The sequence below is a fragment of the Schistocerca cancellata genome, chromosome 2, assembly GCF_023864275.1.
Source record: "Schistocerca cancellata isolate TAMUIC-IGC-003103 chromosome 2, iqSchCanc2.1, whole genome shotgun sequence".
Lineage (NCBI taxonomy): Eukaryota > Metazoa > Arthropoda > Insecta > Orthoptera > Acrididae > Schistocerca > Schistocerca cancellata.
This window is the reverse complement of record NC_064627.1, coordinates 143180065-143203383: the sequence shown is the minus strand read 5'-3', so window position 1 is coordinate 143203383 and position 23319 is coordinate 143180065. Positions and strand designations below refer to the sequence as shown.

Genomic DNA, 23319 nt, shown 5'->3' with positions numbered 1-23319 from the left:
GAAGCATAAATATTTTGAACATATGGCTGTGTATTCCATTTCTTTTTCTTTTTACAAAATCAGAGGTCTGAAATAGCAGAATGCACGGTCAAAAATGGAATTTAGCAATATTGACATACCTAATTATATGGTTGTGACAAATACAGCTATATCCTCTTCCCCAAAAAAATCTTCAAAGCAGAAATCTGATCTGTAACTAAATACAATTTCTGATCTGTGTCTACTCAATGTGTGTGTGTGCGTGTGTGTGTGTGTGTGTGTGTGTGTGCGTGTGTGAGAGAGAGAGAGAGAGAGAGAGAGAGAGAGAGAGAGAGAGAGAGAGGCAGACCGACCATACCTTTGCCAGTTCTGTAGCTTGGACAAAGAAGTTTGCTTCTTCCACGTTGCCGTACCGAACCAGATTTGGTGAAACCTCCTCCAGTCGATGCCTGATTTCATTCAGATTATCATACGGTAGAGTTTTGCCAATTATCTGAAAAGTACACAAAAGCCATTTACATTATAGCTGTCAAAATCCATTACTTATGTCCAAAAAGCCACACAGGTATTGCCATTATTTCTTCATATATGAACAAACAAATAACTGAAGTCTACACAATCAGGACCAGCACAGTTTTAATTTGATTACTACCTTCAGAGCAAATATTATGTCAAACACTGTGTACAATGAGTAATCGAAAATCCTGACGGAATATATATAATTTAAGGAGCAAAGACAACAACTAACTGAACAGTACAGACACTGATTTGCCGAAAGGCCCATAAACAATACAGAGAACTTTGCTAACTTTCAGGTGAATCCTTTTTCTGAGCTGTAGAGTTTGAAAGTAAAATGAGGTAAACGGAATTACTCAGGTAGTAATGGAAGTTTCAAGTTTAATTGTCGTGGGAACTGAAGCTGGATAGCAGGGAAAGGAAGAGAGGGGAAAATTTTAGGTGAACATGTACTATGGGGACAGAGTGAAAGGCAAAGTCACCTGGAAGAATTTTGCTCAGAGCACAATTTAATCACTGAAGAGACTTCGTTTAAGAAACAATAAGAATTATATTGACAAAAGCAGAAAAAAGTGCAGCAAATTAGTGTGTGTGTGTGTGTGTGTGTGTGTGTGTGTGTGTGTGTGTGTGTGTGTGTGTGGATCCAATGAGTGCCCAATGGCGAGGCCGTCATCGCCCTTACTGTTATACAAACAAACAAATGAACTAAAACAGATGAACTAAAAGTGTTGTACATGCATGGACTTGAAATTACTGAACGGTCACTGTGTATCACATGCAGTCTCATGTGCACTAAAACAGGGAGGGAAGAGAGTTAATCAAGAATTTAAAACACAGAGAAAACAAAAGACAGAAGAACTAAAATTGCAGGGAAATTTGACTGGCTGCCCCCTTCCAAAAATCTATGGTAAGCGGGCCACCCTTTTACACATTAAGAACATCTCCCTAAAATCTTGTTAAAAATGTTGGACAATTCACAAAACTTTAAAACCAATAGATGGCAGATCCGTCGCAGTCCGCTGGTTAGCAAATAAAATGCAGTCTAATAAAATGTAGCGCACCGTGATTTGCACGCCACAAGCACTACAGATTGGAGGGTCCTCTCGCCAGAATAAGAATCCATGTGTCATAGGGCTGTGGCCTATGCAACGACAAGTAAGAAGGACCTCGTCCTGCAGACATGACTTGAAGGAAGTACTCCATGGGTGAGCTGTGGGCTTGTTGATACAGGGCTTGTTATCGGTCACTGCCAGCCGCTCGTCTTCCCACTGAAACAGGACTCTGTACCTCAACAGCAAGGTGACAGCATGCAGGGAGATAGCACACCAAAATACCAGAGAATCATGACATGTCTGCTCGCTTGGCTGCTCGATCCACCCTTTCATTCCCCGCAATTATAATGTGCCCAGGTACCCCACGGAAAGACACCTTTCCAATCATCGTAGTTGTAGGAGGGCATCCTGGATATTCTGCGTTACTATATCTGCTGGGTACAAACATTGGAGAGAGTAATGGTTGCTCAGAGAGTCTGAGCAGACAAGAAATCTAACACCGGGAGAATGTCTCATCTGCTTCAGTGCTCAGAAGATTGCATATAATTCTGCATTGAAGATGGTAAATTCTGGAGGCAGTCTGACCTTGAGGACATGATCCGGGAAAACGACAGAGCATATAACAGAGTCCCCCAGCTTAGACCCACCTGTAAAAACAGCTACTTGGTCACGGTACTCAGATAAAATATCAGAGAACATTGCATTAAAAACTGAAGCAGGAGTGCTATCTCTGCTGTACCGCACCAAATCTAAAATCACTCTGGGTCTCTCCACTAACCAGGGCAGCACGCCTTTAAAACCCAGGATTTGGGGTCTTATGGGTTCCACACTGAGTGACTCCAGCACACACTGCACACGGATCCCAAATAGCATCATGGCTCGTGGATCATTGGAAAATCAGCACAGATGCCAGGTATGGGACTAGTCCGATAAGCATCCGTGGCCAGGCGAATCCTCATGATGGACGGTATCAATGATATGCAAGTAAGAGGGCCTCACTGATCCATACAGTGTGCAACCACAGTCCAACCCTGAATACACGAAAGACCGATACAACTGAAGGAGACCAAGACCTGTGGCTAATGCACTTCCTAATGTTCAGTGCCTTCCGGTTTCTGGCTTTCAGGTCTCGCAGGTGTGGTAACCACGACAATGGGGAGTCAAAAATGAGGCCCAGAAACCACACTGTGTCTGTAAAATGTAGGGTGGTGTTCCCCATAATCAAGGCAGGCAAATTAAAAAGAAGATGAGAAACATTAAAATGTATGCACACACACACACACACACACACACACACACACACACACACACACACACTTATCTGCAGAAAACTGAAAACCTGTCTTTGTAGCCCACTCCTCTAACTGCCGCACTGCAAGATGTAACTGATGGCTTGCCATTGCAACACTGGAGGACCAGAAAACAGCAAAATCGTCTACATATAAGGAGCACTGTACAGGACTCCTTACCATAGATGTGATACTGCTGATGGCTATGGCAAAGGGGGTAACATTTAAAACACTGCCCTGAGAAACACACTACTTCTGCTCAAATCATACAGACAGCATGTCACCAACTCAGGTCCTAAAAAACCGCTGAGACAAGAAAGACCGAATGAAGATATAGAGGTGGCCACAAAAGCCCGACTGATGCAGTTGTGAGAGAATACAGTGTCTCCACATAGTATCATACGCCTTACTTATATCAAAGAATATGCTGATACAGTGATGCTTATGGAGGAAAGCCTGCTAAATAGCCACCTCCAGGAGGATCAGGCTGTCGAAAGTGGACCGAAATCTTCAGAATCCACACTGAGAGCGGCTAAGGAGTTGCCTGGTCTCTAACAACCAGACCAGACGATGGTTAACCATTCGCTCCAGGCTCTTCCTACACATCTCATTAAGGCAATACTCCGATAAAACTACTTGGGCATGTGCAGTCTTTTCCTGGTCTGATGAGAAGGATCAGAATTGCCTCCCTTCACGAGCTGGGGAAGTAGCCTGTCTGCCATATTAGATTAAAACATTCGAGGAGGATTTCCTTTGACGCCACTGACAAATGTTGAAGCATGCAGTACCGGATTTGGTCATGATCGGGTGCAGTGTCACGAATCTCAGTCAGTGCCGATTCAAGCTCCCATATGGAGAAAGGGCAATTGTTGGCCTCAGAACTGTTGGACCTGAAGCCCAACTTTTCCCCCTCTACAGTCGCATGATAGCGACAAAACGCCAGATCCCAGCTTGCATTGGCAGCAGTTTGTGCAAAATGTTCGACCAGCATCTGAACAATGTCTTTGGTGTTGTTTGGAGGCCCCCTGGTTCAGCACTGCTGCTATCAGTAAATGGCTGCACTTACTGGAAATCCTGCGGATGGCTTCCCATACTTTTATAGAAGAAGTGGAACGATTGATGGAGTCCAAGAATGTTTGCCATGAACTTTTCTTACTATCCCTAATGACGTGTAGAGCCTTGGCTCTCATGACTCAAAAGGCCCTAAGGTTGTCTGCTGTTGGTCAGCATTTAAAATGTCGAAGAGTCGCACGCCTTTCCCAGATTGCGGAATGGCACTCATCTGTCTACCAAAGTACTGGTTGCCTCCTAAGATGACCTGAGGGCTATGGGTTGAAAAAGTCAGCACACCACTCATGATGTGGTCAACCCATCCTTGCACACTGCTACAGTGTTTGAACACAGCCAGCTGGCTGAAACGTGTCCAGTTAGCCCTGCTGACTACCCTTTTGGGGGTTTAACTTCAGGTGGTGAGTCATTTAGTAGGTGAAGGCAGATTGGAAAGTGGTCACCAGAATGAAGGTCGTCAATGACCTTCCACTGAACAGAGTTTGCGAGGGCGGGAGAACAGAAAGAGAAGTCGATGGCTGAGAATGACCCCGTAGCAGTAGAGAAATGTGTGCGAGTACCCATGTTGAGGATGCACAGCTCGTGAGATGTTAAGAGGCTCTCCAAAACCCAACCACGAGGGCAAGTACTGGTCGAGCCCCACAGGACATGATGGGCATTGAAGGCTCCCAGGAGGAACGGTCGCGGGAGTTGTGCGATAAGATCTGTGAGAGCCTCAGAGTCTAGTGCATCTTGGGGTAAATACAGTGAGCAAAGAATAATCCTTCAAAACACATGAATTTGAATTGCAACTGCTTGCAGGTCAGTAGCCCAGAGGAGAATAGAGGAGTGATGCGTATTAGTGTCAAACACTGAGACACCTCCCTTGGCCCTTTCCCCCAATAAGTCATCCTTGCGATACAGCATATATCCCTGTAGCCCAGGGACATCTATATCTTTAAAATGCGATCTTGTAAACAAAAGTGCAATGGATGTGCCTGGGCTAGGAGTTTCAATTCCTCCACATGCGTCCTGCACCCATTTATGTTACACTATAGTATGGGAGCCATGTCATTGGTGCAGTTTTAATTTTCCACTATCTTTGCACCAGGGAGGTGAAGCACTTGAAGAGCGAGGGGGGTGGAGGGGCTGTCTGGATCCAAGGTATCTAACTCCACGATATCCTCCTGATGTCTGACGGCACTTTGGAATGTCATGAACCTTCCACTGCATCCTGTCCCTTCAAGGATAACGGGGAAAGGGGTGTTGAGAGGCACACTACTTTTCTTTTACCTTCTGGATCCTCGCTGCAGAATTGTTGTTGGTCTTTGATGGTGCAGGCAACGGCCTTGCCACAGTGGATACACCGGTTCCCGTGAGATCACCGTTAAGCGCTGTCGGGCGTGGCCAGCACTTGGATGGGTGACCATCCAGCCGCCATGTGCTGTTGCCATTTTTCGAGGTGCACTCAGCCTCGTGATGCCAATTGAGGAGCTACTCGACCGAATAGTGGTGGCTCCGGTCACAGAAAACCATCATGACGACCGGGAGAGCGGTGTGCTGACCACACGCCCCTCCTATCCGCATCCTCAGTGAGGGTGATACGGCGGTCGGATGGTCCCGATGGGCCACTTGTGGCCTGACGATGGAGTGCTTTTTGCTTTTTTGATGGTACAGCTGCCTGGATTACTTTGTCCTTACTCTTTTTCCCTTGACATGTACATGTGCAAGTACAGGTGCTTGTGGTAGATACAGGCACACTAGGCATCGTCTGTGTCTCAGCGTCCACCTTGGGAATAGGTTTCTGCAACATGGAAGAATATGACGTGGCAAAGACAGGGGGTTTTGTCGCCTTATATTCTTTTTTGGCTTCAGCACAGTGGATCTGCTTGGTCACTTATCTCCTGTATTTTGCGTCCTTTGGGGTGGAAGCAACAACCCAGGGCAGTCTCCGCTCCAGTCTGCGTGGTTCTCACCAGAGCAGTTGATGTACATTGCCCAAGACAGGCAGTCAGTCCCAGCGTCATGAGCGGCTTTTCCGCAGTACAGATCGCTTCACCTCCACAACTCATGGGTGTATGGCCGAAATGCTGGCATTTATAGCACCACATAGGGTTTTGAACATAAGGCCGAACATTAAGTCGAAGGAACCTCGCCATAAGATGATCAGGCGGTGTCGGAGAATTGAATGTGACAAAGAAAGTAGCAGTCTTTTCAGTTGCTCCATTATTCCTGCGTGTTCGTTGTTCCACGTCGACTATTCCCTGGGATGCCCATTCCTGCTTCAGTTCTGCTATGTCCATATCCATGATATCTCGGCATGTGACAACATCCTTACTGAAGTTGAAAGGGGTGTGCATCTCAACAATATCATAGTCACACAGTTTCTGCAATTTCTTATGAAGGTCTACCTGCTTTGACCTGTTAGTTTCAACCAACAATGAGCCATTACGCAATCATCTTATAGATTTTAATGTTCCAGCAATGTCTCCCAAACCCTTACGGATATAAAACGGCGACACTTTCTCAATGTCCCCTCCTTCCTCTTTATCACCCGAAAGACATTGTTATTCCTGACTCCATGAGCCCTGTTACTGCAGTCCAAACTATTCTTATTATCAGGAGGACTACCCTCCCTCATTCTTTTGGATGAATGGGTGTGTATACTCCCAGGTGGTGCACCCTTCCCACTGGTAGGTGAAGATGATAATTTCAAGGGTTTCATCTTGGTCCCATGAGCAGCTAGGGAAATAATTGTCCACTCAGAGCCCTGCCTGCCTGAGTAAGCCTTATACAATTGAGGTGGGGAAGGTTCCCCAGAGGTTGCCTGCTAATGACTGTTCCACCTAAACAACCATGCATCCCATTAGCGCGGGAGGTTTATCCCGTCCTCACGATCTGGGAGGTCAAGCCAAGATCCCCATTCCCTGAGACATACAAAATTCCACTGCCACACCGTGCGGTGGTCGCTGAAACATGCCCAGAGCTTACGGTGACGGGACTGGTGGTGCTTACCAGTCCCCAGCTCAGGAACCCCGGGGTTGCCAAGCCTGTACCCAGCAAATCAATGCTGAGCCCCGAAAGGCTGCAGCAAATGAAGCAGGCAAAATGGAATATGCATTTCTAAAAAGTGGGACTGGCAAGGTGTGGAAAATGGCTAAGCAGGAATGGCTAGACAAGAAATGCAAGACTGTAGACCACGCATGTCTAGCGGAAAGATTTTCTGAGAAAGGAGAAGCAGCTGTACGAATATAGACAGCTCAGATGAAAAACAACTGAAAGTTGGAAGGAATATATAGAAGGGCTATATAAGAGTAATGAACTTCAAAGATAATATTACAGAAAAAAGAGAATGTACTTCAAAATAAGACTGGAGAACTGAAAGGTCTAAATTGAAACAAAGTCACCATTGTAGGTGAGTCTCCTTCAAAATTATCAAGATTTCTTCAGAGAGCCAACCATGACAAAACTGTTCCACCTGGTGTGCAAGACATACGAGACTGGAAAATATCCTCAAATTTCAAGAAAAACGTAATTCTTTCAATTCCAAAGAAGGCAGGTGCTGAGAGGTGTGAATATTACCAAACCATCAGTTCAGTAAGTTCATGGACTGTAAACTACTGACATCAGTTACTGACTGAAGAATGTAAAAGCTTAGGAGCTGAACTCAGGGAAGGTCAGTTCATGTTCTGAAATGTAGTAACAAGCATGGAAATAATTACTCTGTGACCTATCTTAGAAGTTAGGGTGAAGAAACATAAATCTACATTTATGAAAAGTATAGTTGCTCTTCAGCATATAGCGGAGATGCTGAGTTGCAGATAGGCACAACAAAAAGACTGTCAGAAAATGAGCTTTCAGCCAAAAAGACACACACACACACACACCAAACTGCAGCCCCTCTACTTATCTGCAACTCGGCATCTCCACTATATGACGAATAGCAACTATACTTCTTATAATATTTTCCATTGTCGGAATCTACACTTAGAGAATTTGTAGATTCTGCGAAAGCTTTTGACAATCGTGACTGGACTACATTTTTTGAAATTCTGAAGGCATCAACAGAGAGCAAAAGGTTATACATAACTTGTACAGAAACCAGACTGCAGGTATAAGAGTCCAAGGACATGAAAGGATATCAGTGGTTGAGAAGGAAGTGAGAAAGGGTTGAACACGCATTAAAGGATACCAAGAAGAAATTTAGGAAGGGAATTAAAGTTCTGGATAAAGAAATAACTTTGTGGTTTACCAATGACATTGTAATTTTAATAGATGCGGCAAAGGACTTGGAAGAGCAGTTGGACAGGAACAGTAATGTCTTGAAAGGAGTTCACAAGATTAACATGAACAAAAGTAAAACAGCGGTAGTGAAATGTAGCCAAATTAAATCAGGTGATGCTAAGGATATTAGATTAGGAAACTAGACACTAAAAGCAGTGACGAGTTTTGCTACTTATGCCACAAAATAACTGATGATGCTCAAAGTAGGGAGGATATAAAATGCAGACTGTCAATACCATGGAAAACCACTTGTGAAACAGAGAAATTTTTTATCATTACATAAATTTAAATGTTTGGAAGTATTTTCTGAAGGTATTTGTCTGGAGTTTAGCATCGTACAGAAGTGATGTGGACAAAAACAAGTTCAGACATGAGAATAGAACCTTTTGACATGTGGCGCTACAAAAGAATGTTGAGGAATATATATTATATTATATATACATGTATACGTAAACAGAACAACATTCACTGTTAACCCATCAGTCATTGTACTTGTGTGTAACAATCATTTACAATGTATGCGAATCTAGCAGCAATACCATGAGTCTGCAGTTATACTTGTGTACTCGCTCTCCTTTCTATGTAGGTAGTGTCCATTTTTACCCAACAGCAGACTCAAGTGACAAAATTTTAGTTAATTGGATAGCAGAGGAGATTGATGAGCCTAGGCTCCAATCTTACAGAGATGGCGAGTTCTGAGATGATATCTTAGGACCTGCTAGTGAGTTTGAAGTAAGTATCTATATTACCAGGTAACTATCCCACAACCTGTGACCAGTAGCAGATTGCCCATATAACGGCTTCCATGGGTTACAAAAATTTTATTTTCAACATTTCATATGATTACTGATCGAATTTAAGCATTTAAAATGCTGTCATAATCTACTCATTAAGAGGTACAATCTTATATTTAACTTTTAACACAATAAGACAAGTACTACAGTTAGAAACTGTGTGTTCATCTTGAGATAGTGCAACTGGACTTCATTCATCTAGTACTTGAGAATGAGGGGACTTAGCGAGTTCCAACAAACTTCACACACAATTTCAACCTCTAAGAAACTTTATGTCACTGACACTCCCATAAAATGGTAAAAGGCAAACAGTTTATTGCTTACTACTGTACGTTTTCGCTGTTCATGCAGTAAAACTTCAGCATCAGACATGACATGTTCATTTATTACTTCTTTACTTAGCAACTCTATTTGTCACACAGTTTGCTGACAATGTACACATATACCACTGAATGTACCTACAAGACTGCAAATTAGCCAGGATATATTTATCCAGTGTTTCACAATACAAGCACTTGGTGACACCCAATGACCTTTAAGCATAATTTCAAACCATTTCTAAGCTTCTTCCCACTTACATACTTTCATGTCAAATATTTAAAACATTAATTCATTTATAGAGCACCAGATGTTTGAAAATGTTTTATAAATGGATGTTTGATTCTTTAAAAAAATCAAGGGTTTACAGTACAAAGCTGATTCTAATCTCTGGTGTAGACCTGAATATATGATGATCATATCTAACTTCTTACAAAAAAGATTTAAAACTATAGCGGGTACACATTCACTGACTAGTTCTGATTATTTCAGTTCAACTATCATATGGTGTGATTTCTCCCACATTATTTGAAAACTTTTTAATGCTTATTATTCAGGGGAAATGTTATACTTCACTGTAGAACATCTTACCTCAGACAGAGCTCGTATAATTTTCCAGTCTTCTCTTGCAAGACCAGGTGGAGTAACAGCAACCAGTGTCTGCTGAGCTCGGCCTTCTGTGTTCACATAAGATGCCTGCTTTTCAGTGTAAGCAGCACCAGGGAAAATAGCATCAGCCATTGACGCCCCAACATCGCCATGGTGGCCTGGAAAGTAAGAAAACTAGCTATTTTCCTCTTGTGTGAAATTAAGACTACCTATCTGCTTGTCATGGGTCATATCAGCATGCTAATCCACAATGTACAAACATCAAAATGACAAGAACAACAGTGTCAAATTATTCAGAACATTAAGTGTACGAAACTGAAAAACAGTGAAAATTCAAATTAACAATGGGAAAACCAGTATAATTGTAGACATTCCAGCCCTCCATTGGCCCTAAAGACAAAGTAGTGAATGAAGGGACATGTTTAACCCAATTCTTTTGTAATTCACATTCTTCCTAAAAACGAAAATATAAAAATATATTTGAGGACATGCTATCAATATACAAAAGCCACTCTAGCTCCATTACATAGCATCAACATTTAAATTTACATTATTTATAAGAAAGTATTCTTCAATGTAGAGCTGCCTACAGCAAAATGAATAAACAAAGTGCTAGGTAATTATACTTGCCTTGATAAATTACAAATGCATCAGCAGGTAAATCTGATCGAGATATAGTGCCTTCATCTGCACCTAACAAGAACAGGACTTTCGGTGGATTGTTTCGAATTTCTTCAACACCAGCCTTGTATCCAATGTCAAGAGCAGCTACCTGAGATGCTACACGGTGCAGTACATTCAGAATCTTCCAATCAGCTGGTGCCTGTTAATTCAACATGAACCACATGTTAATCACTATAGCTACAAATACTTTTCCTCTATTCATAAAATATTATGGTGTCATATAATGTTTAAAGTTTTTAGCAAATCACTTTTTATTCGTTATATTTATTACACATGCTTAGTGACAGTGGACACACTATATTACAACCAGTCTGTCAATGTGTAAAATGAAGAGGAAGAGAAAAAGAGAGAGAGAGAGAGAGAGAGAGAGAGAGAACTGATGAAACATTACACAGCTGGAGAACATTTTAAAATTCAGCTTTTACGCTCAGTAAAAACAAAACATGGTGCGTTAACAGACATCAGAAAAGCAAAGACCTGAAAACAGAAGCAGCTGTTATCAAAAAAATTTGTTCTGTTATTATGAGGTCTTTGAGAAAAGAGAAGATTATACAGAAAAATACACAATCTCCAACATGAAAGTTGTTACAGTGTTACAGTGACAGTTGGTGATTGGGTTATTATTGTCAGACTCGACAGCAAACCAACATTGAAAGCAATAGTTCAGGTATACATGACAATGTCACAAGTTGAAGATGAAGAGACAGAAAAGGTGTACAAGCATATTAAAAGTATAATACAGTACACGAAGGGAGATGAAAATCTAATAGTCATGGGGGACTGGGATGCAGTTGTAGGGGAAGGAGTAGAAGAAAAGGTTACAGGGGAATATGGACTTGGGACAAGGAATGAGAGAGGAGAAAGAGTTATTGAGTTCTGTAATAAACTATATTCTGGTGATAGTGAATACTCTCTTCAAGAATCACAAGAGGAGGAGATATACTTGGAAAAGATCGGCTGGTACAGCAAGAGTTCAGTTAGATTACATCATGGCCAGACAGAGATTCCGAAATCAGATACTGGAATGTAAGAGACAGATATAGACTCAGATCACAATGTAGTAATGATGAAGAGTAGGCTGAAGTCCAAGAGATTATTCAGGAAGAATCCTGGAAGAATCAATATGTAAAGAAGTGGGATACAGACGTACTAAGGGATGAAGAGATATGCTTGGGTTTCTCTAAGGCTATAGATACAGCAATAAGGAATAGCTCAGTAGGCAGTCCAGTTGAAGAGGAAAGGATATCTCTAAAAAGGGCAACACAGAAGTTGGAAAGAAAAACATTGGAACAAAGAGGGTAACTGCGAAGAAACCCTGGGTAACAGAAGAAATACTTCAGTTGATTGATGAAAGAAAGAAGTACAAGAAAGTTCACGGAAATTCAGGAACACAGAAATACAAGTCGCTGAGGAATGAAATGAACAGGAGGTGCAGGGAAACTAAGACGAAATTGCTGCATGGAAAAAAAGAAGAAGAAGAAGAAGAAGAAGAAGAAGAAGATTGTCGAATGGACTGATTCAGCATACCGGAAACTCAAAACAACCTTCGGTGACATTAAAAGCAAACGTGGGAACATTAAGAGTGCAATAGGAATTCCACTGTTATATGCAGAGGAGAGAGCAGATAGGTGGAAAGAGTACATTGAAGGCTTCTATGAGAGGGAATATTTGTCGGATGTGGTAGGAGAAGAAACAGGAATCCATATAGAAGATGCAGGGGATCCAGTATTAGAATCAGTATTTTAGAGAGCTTTGGAGGACTTGAGATCAAATAGGGCAGAAGGGATAGATAACATTCCACCACAATTTCTAAAATTGTTGGGGAAGTGACAAAAAAATTAGTATTCAAGTTGATGTGTAGAATGACGACATACCATCTGACTTTTGGAAAAATATCACCCACACAATTCTGAAGACTGCAAGAGTTGATGTGCAAGAATTATCGCACAATCAGCTTAACAGCTCATGCATTCAAGTTGCTAACAAGAATGATATACAGAAGAATGGAAAACAAAACTGAGAATGTGGTATATGATCATCATTTTGGCTTTAGAATAGTTACAGAAAACAGAGAGGCAATTCTGACATTGCAGTTGATAACGGAAGCAAGACTACAGAAAAATAAAGACACATTCATAAGATTTGTCGACCTGGAAAAAGCGTTCAACAATGTAAAATTGTGCAAGATGTTCAAAATTCTGAAAAAACTAGGGGTAAGCTATAGGGAGAGACGGGTCATATACAATATGTACAACAGCCAAGAAGGAATAATAAGAGTGGACGACCAACAATGAAGTGCTCATATTAAAAAGGGTGTAAGAGAAGGAAGTAGGTTTTAGTCCCTACTGCTCAATCTGTACATCGAGGAAGCAATGATGGAAATAAAAGTAAGATTCGGGGGTGGAATTAAAATTCAAGGTGAAAGGTTATCGATGATACGATTCACTGATGACATTGCTATCCTGAGTGAAAGTGAAGAAGAAAACATGATCTGCTGAACAGAATGAATAGTCTACAGAGTACAGAGTATGGGTTGAGAGTAAATCGAAGAAAGATGAAGGTAATGAGAAGTAGTAGAAATGAGAACAGCGAGAAACTTAACATCAGGATTGATGGTCATGGAGTAGATGAAGATGAGGAATTCTGCTACCTAGGCAGTAAAATAACGAACAATGGATGGAGCAAAAGGGACATCAAAAGCAGACTAGCACTGGCAGAAAGGGCATTCCTGGCCAAGAAAAGTCAACTAGTATCAAACATAGGCCTTAATTTGAGGAAGAAATTTCGGAGAATGTATGTTTGGAGCACAGCATTGTGTGGTAGTGAAACATGGACTGTGGGAAAACCAGAACAGAAGAGAATTGAAGCATCTGAAATGTGGTGCTACCGGCGAATGACGAAAATTAAGTGGACTGATAAGGTAAGGAATTAGGAGGTTCTCGCAGAGGAAAGTAATATGTGTAAAACACTGACAAGGAGAAGGAACAGGATGATAGGACATCTGGTAAGACATCAGGGAATTACTTCCACAGTACTAGAGGAAGCTGTAGAGGGCAAAAATTGTACAGGAAGACAGAGATTGGAATACATCCAGCAAATAATTGAGGACGTAGGTTGCAAGTGCTACGCTGAGATGAAGAGGTTGGCACAGGACAGGAATTTGTGGCAGGTCACATCAAACCAGGCAGAAGACTGATGACCCAAAAAAAGGGATTAAATGTTAATCAGTAAGTCACTGGAAGCAGCTGCACTATTACTGCACAGTTTAAAATTGAACCACTCATTACTACAGATAAACAAAGCAATGCCTGGTACTATATGAGATCACAAACTGTTGTAACCTGTTGTGACCACGACCAGAATGGTCGCGGGGTGGCCGAGAAAGTGCGGCGGGACCAAACGGAAAGCGGCCTGTGCACAAACAAATGAATGGAAAGGACAGACACAAAACAACGACGGTCGATGGTGAGACCTTACGATGACAACACACAAAATGCAATGGTGTGACAGAGACAACCAAACAAATCCAAGACGTCCACAATTAACGAGATCAAAGTACGATAAACACGCTGTCTTGTCGAGGCAATGTGTTGAGACACACACAACGATTAGACTCGCTAGCAGAGTGAGATGCCGGCTCTTAAATACTCTATCGGGGGCGCCACTATTGGCTGCTGGAACCACGTGTTCCACTGTGGCGCCCTCACACTACATGCAGGCCAGTACGCGCACGCCGCCACAGCTTACGGCGCGATGATGCAGAGACCTCTAGGGGTCTTCGACATCCATGACGTCTGGCGGGGATTCAAATTCCACCGCCCATGGTATCAGACAAACTATAAAAAGTTTTGAGACGAGCTAATGGGGTGATTATGTAATGACATTGCCCAGCATGTTCCACTAGAAACTCAAAATTCCATTGTAATTACTGTGTTTACCCAACTATAATAAGAAGTTTTTTCACAAACTCATCATTGAAAAATACAGGGTCATCTTGCACTCGCAGATTAAACTACTGCTACCATATTTTTATATTGTATAATAAATTAACATAGCAGTCATCTTACATTTACGGACAAGGCTTTGGCAATTGAGGTCATGTGCTGATTTAATTTGAAGAATTAGGAAGGGATGGAGGGGGAGTAGTAACACCAGTTTGAATGCGCACTAGGATGAATGTCGAGGGGATTGGTGTGCAGACAGCAAATTTCATCACACTGCCATCCATGGGGAAATATGACACATACCTTGAACTTTTTATGAACATGTCCCATGTTTAAACTGCAATTTACCTGAACCAAATTCTAGTAGTAAGTGACTTAACTATAAACTGGACAGATATGGACAATGTACAGATTTCTAGAGGAGACAAATTAATGTTAATAAAAATGTGTTTGCAAAGAACACTTGAAACACAGCACAAAACATTAAATATGAGCTTCAACAACGGCACTCATGCTGCTACTATTCTACAGCACAGTTGATTATCAAGTTCTGTTGCAGTGTTAATCCGAAGTGGTATGATTTGTGTAAAATAATCAGCTGTAGAGAGCCGCCAAGACAACATAATGTTGTCATTCAGTTTGCAGATACTGGCAGGGCTGTAAAAATTGTAAATTGTAGCAATAGATAAAAGGTGTAAATTAAAACTATTATTCTGTTGAGAAGCCCAGATCTACGAGTTAACAGTTTGTAAGTGGTTCACACAGACAATATGACACTAATTTTAAGTTAATGGTGAGTCATGAAATGAAGGCCACAAACAACTTTGTGGCAGGCAGAAGAAAACTGGTGTCACAGGAGTGGATGTTAGTAGATCAGATAAAGAAAAAATTAAAGAAATTCTGTTCAACATGTCAAACTTTCATTGAATCGATGCAGGGAAGATTTCATGAATTGGAGCAACAAGTTGTTCAGTAGGTGCAAGAGAAATCGAAATGTAGATGCTACGAATAGGGAATTTTCCAACTGCATGCATCACGGAATTCAAAACAAGTACTGGCTGATGTATGACGATGATGAAGAGCATGGGCTTACATTATGAAACAATGCTAGCAGAGTGACTTCCCATAGCATTTTAACAAAAAACTACTTGTGTATCAGTGTCATAAAATCAATATAAGGAAATAGTACAACTGTTTGCTAGGCTATATGGGCAACACAAATGAGATGCTGGTTTATTTTGATATGCTATCAAATATTACTTTCATCATGAGGGGGCATTAAAAGTGGTTCTGTAAGAAGTTTTGGCTAGTAAAAGTCACTGGGTGCACTAGCAGATGGAAGGAAGTTCCACCCCTACATGATTCCTCATAGGAAAATGGTACCAAAAGAAAAACTGCCTGCAGAGCATATTGTAAAACAGGGGGGAGGGGAGGAGAGAGATGGATGACAAATGAGCTGATGCTGGATTGGTTGAAGGTACTTTGATATCTAATAACAGGATGTTTAACACAAGTAAAATTTTGGATTCTCTATTCATTCAGGGGACAACTCACACAGGAAGTTAAGAAACTGATAGTAACGAACAACACAGACCTGGTATGTAGTAATTCCTAAGGGTATGACATCACGGCTAGGAAGTAATGGCAGTTGTTGTGAATAAACCTTTTAAGGTACACTTGTGACAGCTTTACAGTTAGTGGCTCCTTCAGGGAGACTCCTGCATATACAATGCCATGGATGACTCGGAAGGAAACATACTATGGAACAAATGTCCAGAGGCAACAAATGTCCAGAGGCAACAAATGTCCAGAGGCAACAAATGTCCAGAGGCAACAAATGTCCAGAGGCAACAAATGTCCAGAGGCAACAAATGTCCAGAGGCAACAAATGTCCAGAGGCAACAAATGTCCAGAGGCAACAAATGTCCAGAGGCAACAAATGTCCAGAGGCAACAAATGTCCAGAGGCAACAAATGTCCAGAGGCAACAAATGTCCAGAGGCAACAAATGTCCAGAGGCAACAAATGTCCAGAGGCAACAAATGTCCAGAGGCAACAAATGTCCAGAGGCAACAAATGTCCAGAGGCAACAAATGTCCAGAGGCAACAAATGTCCAGAGGCAACAAATGTCCAGAGGCAACAAATGTCCAGAGGCAACAAATGTCCAGAGGCAACAAATGTCCAGAGGCAACAAATGTCCAGAGGCAACAAATGTCCAGAGGCAACAAATGTCCAGAGGCAACAAATGTCCAGAGGGGACAAATGTCCAGAGGGAAGAAATTCCAATAGGCTTACAGATAAAGGAAATGATACAACTGATTATTAGTAAGCAAAAACGAATTAGTGAAGACAAAAATTGGTGTAACCCATTCCTTTTTGTTTCTTTATTTCTCTTGGAATTATCAATAAATGGCCTAATTTTAGAATATGTATAGTGTTATCTTTTTTAGGCTTTTACTTTATATCAATAAAACAGTTGGTAATTTTGATTAGTCAGAATATGTCAAAAATAAGAATTTATGAGGCAACCTCTGAAAAAGAAAGAAAGAAAGAAAAGGAGGGGGGGGGGGGAGGTGTCATCTTATAGTCACTTAAATATGGTAGTTACCTGCCTTTTCCACATAAGTTTGTCTACCTCTGTAGCCAGTCTATTCCCATTAGTGTGATGTGCGATGTTTTTGTAAGTTTTCATATCACAGACAACTGCTATAAAAACTTACTTTAACTACACACATCAAAAAAGGTTTTGCGTACAGAAAACTGGAATAGAGATCAACATAAACACCATTTCCCCATTTTTATTGCTCATGAAAACCACGCATTGAATGTAGTACCACCATAAAGCCAGACCTTCAGAGGTGGTGGTCCAGATTGCTGTACACACCAGTACCTCTAATACCCAACAGCATGTCCTCTTGCATTGATGCATGCCTGTATTCGTTGTGGCATACTATCCACAAGTTCATCAAGGCACTGTTGGTCCAGACTGACCCACTCCTCAATGGCAATTCGGCGTAGAACCCTCAGAGTGGTTGGTGGGTCATGTCATCCATAAACGGCCCCTTTCAACCTATCTCAAGCATGTTCAATAGGGTTCACGTCTGGAGAACATGCTGGCCACTCACTCAGTCAAGCGATGTCCTGAAAGAAGTCATTCACAAGATGTGCACAATGGGGACGTGAATTGTCGTCCATGAAAATGGATTACTCACCAATATGCTGCCGATATGGTTGCACTATCGGCCGGAGGATGGCATTCACGTATCGTACAGCCATTACAGCACCTACCATAATCACCAGCAGCGTACATCAGCTCCATATAATGCCACCCCAGAACAGCAGGAAACCTCCACCTTGCTGCACTCACTGGAAAATGTGTCTAAGGCGTTCAGACTGACTGGGTTGCCTCCTAACACATGTCGGACGATTGTCTGGTTGAAGGCATATCCGACATTCATTGGTGAAGAGAACGTGATGTCAATCCTGGCATGTTGTTGGGCCCATCTATACCGTGCTGCATGTTGTCATGGCTGCAAAGATGCACCTCGCCATGGATGTTGGGAGTGAAGTTGCGCATCATGCAGCCTATTGCACACAGTTTGAATCTTAATACGGCGTCCTGTGGCTGCATGGAAAGCATTATTCAACACGGTGGCATTGCTGTCAGAGTTCCTCCAAGCCACAATCCGTATGCAGCAGTCATCCACTGCAATAGTAGCCCTTGGGCGGCCTGAGCGAGGCATGTCATCGACAGTTCCTGTCTCCGTGTCTCCTCCATCTCCGAACATCACTACTTTGGTTCACTCCGAGATGTCTGGACACTTCCCTTGTTGAGAGCTCTTCCTGGCACAGAGTAACAATGGGGACGCGATCGAACCACAGTATTGACCGTCTAGTCATGGTTGAACTACAGACAACACGAGCTGTCTTACTCCTCCATGGTGGAATGACTGGATCTCATTGGCTGAGAGACCCCCTCTGGCTAATAGGTGCTGATCATGCATGGTTGTTTACATCTTTGAGCGGGTTTAGTGACATCTCTGAACAGTGAAAGGGACTGTATCTGTGATACAATATCCACAGTCAACATCTATCTTCAGGCATTCTGGGAACAGAAGTGATGCAAAACCTTTTTTTGATGTATCTTAATTTCATTTCAAATGTGAACATTTCAGACTGTATCTGAGAGTAAGATATGGATATGAATGAAATACATGAATATTTTTATCCTGTCACTTTTATCCACAATACCGAGACATATTCTGGAATATTTTATCTTCATCATCTAGCAATTCTAACTGATGTTAGTACATCATAAAAAATGACTTTTTGTGAGCAAGTTGTGAAACTCCTTTCAGCAATCACAGGCTAGTTTTCAATATTGTATATACTTTATAGGCTTCATCATACCTTACATTTAATTTCAGTTGTTTCAGGATGGTTTTCAAGATATTGATATCCCTTAACTTTCACAAAAATTTATTGGCCAAAGGTATTTGAGGATATGAGACTTTCTAGATGTTTTGTAGTCAAAAGTTTTTTGGAAAAAAATTCATTTCACTGATAAAGGGAAAAATATAGTACTAATTTTGAATACAAATGAGCCAACTTTACTGGCACAAGATCTGATTATTTGTTGTCCATGAAAATAATTAAGAACTTAAAAATGTAAATTATTATAAAAGAGAATTTATTAATAAATATACGTTCCATTATTTTTCTGAGGTATTCCGCGTGGGCTCCTTGCTGTCCCAACAGTGTTGAAGCTGCACTTGATGTCATAACATGCAAAGTAATCGAAAGCAGCAAAAAGTCTTCTGCGAAAACCATGGGGTCACAAAGAATACCAACAACCAGAAGATTATAACAATAATATACATACTTGTATACAAACTCTTGTTTATTTTTCAGGAATTTGGAGTTTGTTCAACTGTGTTGTTACTAGATCATTAACCTCTGACCATATTTTGTAATTAAATGGAGAATAAAAGCCTTCCTGTAAAACAGAGTAAATGAGTCCTAGTTTTGGTAGAAGTTGAGTTTTTCTACAGACAAACGAAGAATTACCAAAAAGTGCGGGGTTCGCAGACTTCTTGGAGCTGAAGACCAGTGACGACATAATTTATAAATTAATTGAACCCTCACAGTATCCAGAAATTATAAAATAAAAATACACAAAAAAAGAAAATAAAAGCAGTACATACATACCACAAGATTCAACATCATGTCCGCTTGTCCACAGAATGTGATATTACTAAGTTCACAAACTAACGCAGTAAACAATGCCCATTACATTAGTATAGTGTCCAGAAAAACTGCTGTACCTTTACGGTAGTAGCTGTATTCCGTGCGAGCTGTTGTGCTAGTGCCAGTATGGTCGCACCATCTGGCCTCTGCAACTGATCTGCACCAAGTATAATTATTGGCCTCTTGGAACACGACAAAACTTTGCTGTAAGGATGCTGTCCTGACACCAACTGTTTCAACACATCAGCACTGTCACCTAAATGCTGTAACAGAAGTAATTGTCTTTTACTTCTTCTAGAGAAAGCTGTTAATGAAATAAATACAATAAAATAAATACAGCTGAATTATTCCTGGAATATGGTAGTACTTCTAGATGAGATTTACTTTACAAAACTGCAAGGGTAAAAAAAAAAAAATATTCTTAACAACTTTCTACTGGAAACTAACTTTACCTAGTGTCATTTCAGCTGCATCTAGTACATCAAAAAACTATCAAAAAGCCTAACTATTTTTCTAATTGTGTTGAAGTCACTCAAATTTTTAGTATTTGGGAAGAGGGAAGAAAACAGAGAGAGGAATGGTTTTGTGTGTGTGTGGGGGGGGGGGGGGGGGGGGGGCACAGAAAATGTATTGCTAAAGTGAAATTTTTGTAAGTACCTCATGCAACATCAGAATCATTCATTCATAGGATACTCCATCATAAAAGTGCAAAAATTTGTTGGCAATAGATATTACTGATTGTCAACTACAAATAAGTAAATAAAACATTTGTGTAGCACCTTTGCTTTATGGTCAGAATAATACACTTTTCTGTGCATGCCAGCATTAAAAAAAAGCAAGTTTAATATTGAACAATATGGAACTATGCAGTCAGTAACAGAAAGGTCTAGAACACAAAAATGTGGTTATTCAAAAGAGAGCAAGCCAATGGCAATGAATGTAAAGTAAGAAACATGAAAATGTTTAACCAAATACAAACTTCTGAGCATCTATCATTTCACAAAAATCTGATTTTGAAAATTCACTACATTTAACTTGCTTTTCACTTTTTGCCAACAAATCTCCAACCCTTTTACATGTACACTCCATACATACCCTTAAATATACAGCTTGCAACAAGTGCATTTTCTGTGGAGAATTGCTGAAATGATCACACTTCCGCAATGTATTATATCTGTGAATTGTGTGTGACATGTTACGTAATGTCTCTGTGCTATAGACACACACACTATGGAAATAAAATTACTTTTGTTTGATATTCAAAATTCACATTTTAATTGTCCCACAACATTTTTGGTGCCAAAACCCGGGAGGCAGTAATACAGATGGGAACTCTCAGAATCACAGGGATGCCAATGACACATCGAGTGTGCACACACCAATTCCGAGCAACTATGTGATAGCTACAGGGCAGGATCTCTCTGTGTGTAATGCACAATGCACACCTCCATCTGTCACTCAAACATTGGGGCTTTCTGTTTATCTGTATTCATCACTGAAACATACTATGTTACTGACCACATACTAGTAACTGAAGTAACAGCTGAGAAGAATATAAGAGGACAACAATGTGTAACAAACCTAGTTGATCCCTAGTGAGAATGTCAATATGGAATCTTGCAGAGAACTGTCACGGATCATGGCCTCTTTTACTTCTACTAAAACGTAGACGAGGAACATGGCACTCCAATGTTACTCATTTTGTCAGCCAAATAAATTTGCTTAACAACTCCAAGCCCAAAAATGGGGTGGAGCATGTTTGTGGTCATCTGCAGGAAGCTTCAGTTAATTTGATAACCTCGGATAACACTATTCAAGACTTACTCGACAACAGAGTATGAAGCCGATGTCTCAGCATGTGAAGAATACACAGACGTGGTGAAACGAGTGATCCTGAAGGCAAAACATAGTATGAGGGAAGAATTTCACTTGTCACAGCGGTCGGGACAACTTGAAGGTTTTCTACACAGTGCTGTAACAGTATTCAACAAACACAGATTACGCTAGAGTTATTCTCCAGTAACAATTAACACTGGTCTCACTTCTGTGAACAGTAGGAGTCTGCTTCAAAAGAAGATTCATAATTGTCAATAAACACGTGTTTCTTAGATGCTATCTTGAGGGGGAACCCAAGAGTTTGGTAAAAGGAATTGCTGTAACTGCAACTTCCGATGAGCACACTAAAGAGATTTTGTGTATGCATTATGATGAAAAGGTAGTATTATTCAGGCACATCTTTATTACCTGGAAGCCATCATGCATGTATCAGTTGACTCCCCAGAACCTCTCAACTTAAGACTTATTGAATGCAACAAGCGCATCCAAGCTCTACAGGCACTGAGAGAGAACATACAGTCTTACGTTAAAGCGTTAATTCCTAAAATACTTCATGCTTTTCCAGGGAACATATGTCAGTGCTGGAGCTCTACAGGCACAGAGAGAGAACATACAGTCTTATGTTAAAGCGTTAATTCCTAAAATACTTCATGCTTTTCCAGGGAGCATATGTCAGTGCTGGAAAATCAATACCAAAAGGGTACTATTGTCAGAAGGGAACATTCTGAAACTAAAGGAATTCTTGTCAGAAGAAGTAGACTGACAGCATCAAGCATATGGGGGGCGGGATCTCATAGGTTAACTGGCATTGTACAATCTACGACAGCCCTCAATGTTCATCCTAAGCCGGGATATACAGTACGTAGGTCAGTATGGAAGGTACAATACTACTGTGTGCTTTGACAGCAGCATGGTCACTGGGTACAAGATTGCGAGACAGTAAAGAATGTTCAAGACTGCCTCAAGATTTTGAGCTCTAATAACAGGTGCTTCCTCTGCGTTAATCAGTGCCATACAGCAAAAGACTAACCGGTAGAAAGGGAAAGTGTTTTGTCTCACCACAAGTCAGTCAGTAAAATCTGGCACATTCTACTTCATCAGCATCTCTTGTTGAATGCAGTTCTGTCAACAAAGTGAACACTGGGTATCTATGATACACATGCCTTCAGACAGCCTATGTGTAGGTAATAGGACCCACCACAGTAGGCAGACTCACACGTTGCATTGTGGTGGCAGCCAGTCTAGTTTTGTCAGTAGATTGCTGATCGATAACTTAAATCTAGAAGTCATTAAAAAAAATCTATGCATTCGAGTTTTCATTCGCTACAACACAATCTCGATGTCTGGCAGACTGACACTGATAAGCACGTAGAGCCATGCTCACATTAAGGTTAATGTATTTGAGAGTTTTCATTCCTTTTCAAGACATCTACTGGTACCACAAGCACTCAAAATGAAACACAGTACTGATACTGAACTGGCCGATCCAGCAGAAGGATACAATGATTTTCCCATAGAGTTACAAATCGGAGCAGAGCATTATTGGAGACTGCAGCACCAAAACATGTCTCTCAATCACTGGCCTTATTGCCTTCGAAATTCAGATGGATCCTTAGTGGAAGCTGCGTAAGTATTTCTGCAGACTGAACTGTCATCAACATCATCAACCTGCCATGCAATCACACATCTGACAATACAGTCAGGAGTTTTGGAGATTTTG

General features: G+C 41.1%; 1 protein-coding gene across 2 annotated transcripts in view; it reads right to left on the bottom strand.

The window, feature by feature from the left end:
- LOC126161429 (NADH-ubiquinone oxidoreductase 75 kDa subunit, mitochondrial) overlaps positions 1 to 23319 on the bottom strand; it is a 107220-nt gene that overhangs the window by 4888 nt on the left and 79013 nt on the right. For both annotated transcript variants that reach the window (XM_049917230.1, XM_049917229.1), the window contains exons 10-13: positions 19841 to 20026; positions 10519 to 10711; positions 9871 to 10046; positions 338 to 472 (exon numbers count right to left, since the gene is read on the bottom strand). In XM_049917230.1, coding sequence (XP_049773187.1) covers positions 338 to 472; positions 9871 to 10046; positions 10519 to 10711; positions 19841 to 20026 — 690 coding nt within the window. The remainder of the gene's footprint in view (positions 1 to 337; positions 473 to 9870; positions 10047 to 10518; positions 10712 to 19840; positions 20027 to 23319) is intronic.